This window comes from Geospiza fortis, unplaced genomic scaffold, assembly GCF_000277835.1.
Source record: "Geospiza fortis unplaced genomic scaffold, GeoFor_1.0 scaffold188, whole genome shotgun sequence".
NCBI lineage: Eukaryota > Metazoa > Chordata > Aves > Passeriformes > Thraupidae > Geospiza > Geospiza fortis.
In genome coordinates, this window is record NW_005054337.1 from 4214252 (window position 1) to 4216114 (window position 1863).

Consider the following 1863-nt stretch of genomic DNA (forward strand, 5'->3'; position numbering starts at 1 on the left):
GTCTCTTGATGTCTCCTGGGGCGACAAATCCCTACTTTTGGCAGTGGCAATGGGGAGTTTGGGTATATGTACACCGGAGTGGGACCATGCTGAATGATGGTGCTGTATGTGAAACTCATGGTGAGCAAAGCATGGCCTGAGGTGATGGGACCTCTCTTGGCCTGTGCTGAGGCAGGTGTGCCTGAGTCCATCTTCCCTCTGCAGGGGACATGCAGGTCTTGAGGCCTCTTCCTTCCTTCCCACAGGTTTGTTGGACACTTCAAATCCCGCAAAGAGCGCGAGGCAGAGGTTGGGGCTAGGGCAATAGAATTCACCAATGTCTACATCAAAAACTTTGGGGATGACATGGATGATGACAGACTGAGGGAAATATTCTCCAAGTTTGGTGAGTGCATTGTTGAAATATCCTCATGTCTGATAAACTGGAGTTGGGGCAGCCTAAAATGAAGTGGAGGGAGTGCTTGGCTGAAATAACAAGCCCCTTTTCTTGGTGAGATGTGACTTTAAACATCCCCCACATAAAAGGACTGCAGTCACTTCATTTGTCAGGATGTTACATGTGCTTTCCTGCTGTGACAGAGGAGAACTCATACTTGGTGCTGTCTTGAAAAATTTTCTTTCTTGGATAGTTTTTTTTTAAGTTGTCTTGTTACCAGTATACTGTGGGGTGACAGGAACCCTGGGAATAAGAATTGTTGAGTCTGAATTTAAAGAAAACAGGCTTTTCAGTTTAGTCCACTACTGGAGGATGCCTCTTGTGATGGGTTTTAGTGTTGTGCCAATCCATGGGCCATACTTGGTCAGTGTCATCCCAAGTAATTTGTGGTTGTCCTTCATATGAACCCAATCTCTGTTCATATGTAAAGGAGATGAGATTTTCTAGCCAAGGAACTCACTGCACTGGCTGGAGAGGCTGAAGAGGCCAGGGCAATGAGAGCAGCAGCCCAGGTTGGAGGTGTTCACCAAACCTCACACCCTGCTCTCCCTGCCTCATGGGGATCCAGCTGTCTGTCCTCCTGCTGGGCTCCTCCAGCTGCCCTGGCTGTCCAGTGTCCTTGCTGGGCTGGTCTCTCGTGGTGGTTCCCAGCACAGCGCTGCACACTGGCAGCACGCCTCACTGGGCACCCCTCAGACTGTGCTTTCCTTCCCTGCTGCAGGAAAGACCTTGAGTGTCAAGGTCATGATGGACAGCACCGGCCGCTCAAAGGGCTTTGGGTTCGTCAACTTTGAGAAGCACGAGGAAGCCCAGAAGGCAAGAGGCTCCTCACTGCCCATCTCTCTCCTGTGACTGTCACCTGGCGATGTCCCCACCCCACCTCACCAGCTTTGTGCCTGTCTGGGAGCTGGCGCTGGGTGCCTGGATGGGCAGGACCTGGCAGGGGGGAGCAGCTCTCTGCTTGTGCTGGGGCTGCCCTGGGGTGGTGGGTGAGAGCAGAGCTGTGGCCATGGGCTCCCTGCTGTCTGAGAGCCTTTCCCTCCCCGGCAGGCCGTGGCTGACATGAACGGGAAGGAGCTCAACGGGCGGGTGCTGTACGTGGGCCGCGCCCAGAAGCGGCTGGAGCGCCAGAGCGAGCTCAAGAGGAAATTCGAGCAGATGAAGCAAGAGAGGGTGAACAGGTACCAGGTAAGGGAGAGCAGGGGGCTCCATCCTGCAGGTCTGCAACAGGGGCACTCAGCTTGGGACGGCACAGAGCTCTCCAGAGCAGATCAGCATGGTGGGCACCTCCTGCAGTGAGGGGTCAGTCACTGCCTGGGAATGTCCTGGGAAGCAATATCAGGAAAGGGGAGAGAGATTTAAACCCAGAGTGATGTTGGAGGATGAACAAATGGGTCTGCCAATTTCCAGAAATATTAGTCTGGAAA

The 1863-nt window shown here is 53.4% G+C and overlaps 1 protein-coding gene across 1 annotated transcript in view; it reads left to right on the forward strand.

The window, feature by feature from the left end:
* PABPC1L (poly(A) binding protein cytoplasmic 1 like) overlaps positions 1–1863 on the forward strand; it is an 11050-nt gene that overhangs the window by 2071 nt on the left and 7116 nt on the right. The window contains exons 4-6 of the mRNA XM_031057940.1: positions 246–385; positions 1158–1252; positions 1487–1624. Coding sequence (XP_030913800.1) covers positions 246–385; positions 1158–1252; positions 1487–1624 — 373 coding nt within the window. The remainder of the gene's footprint in view (positions 1–245; positions 386–1157; positions 1253–1486; positions 1625–1863) is intronic.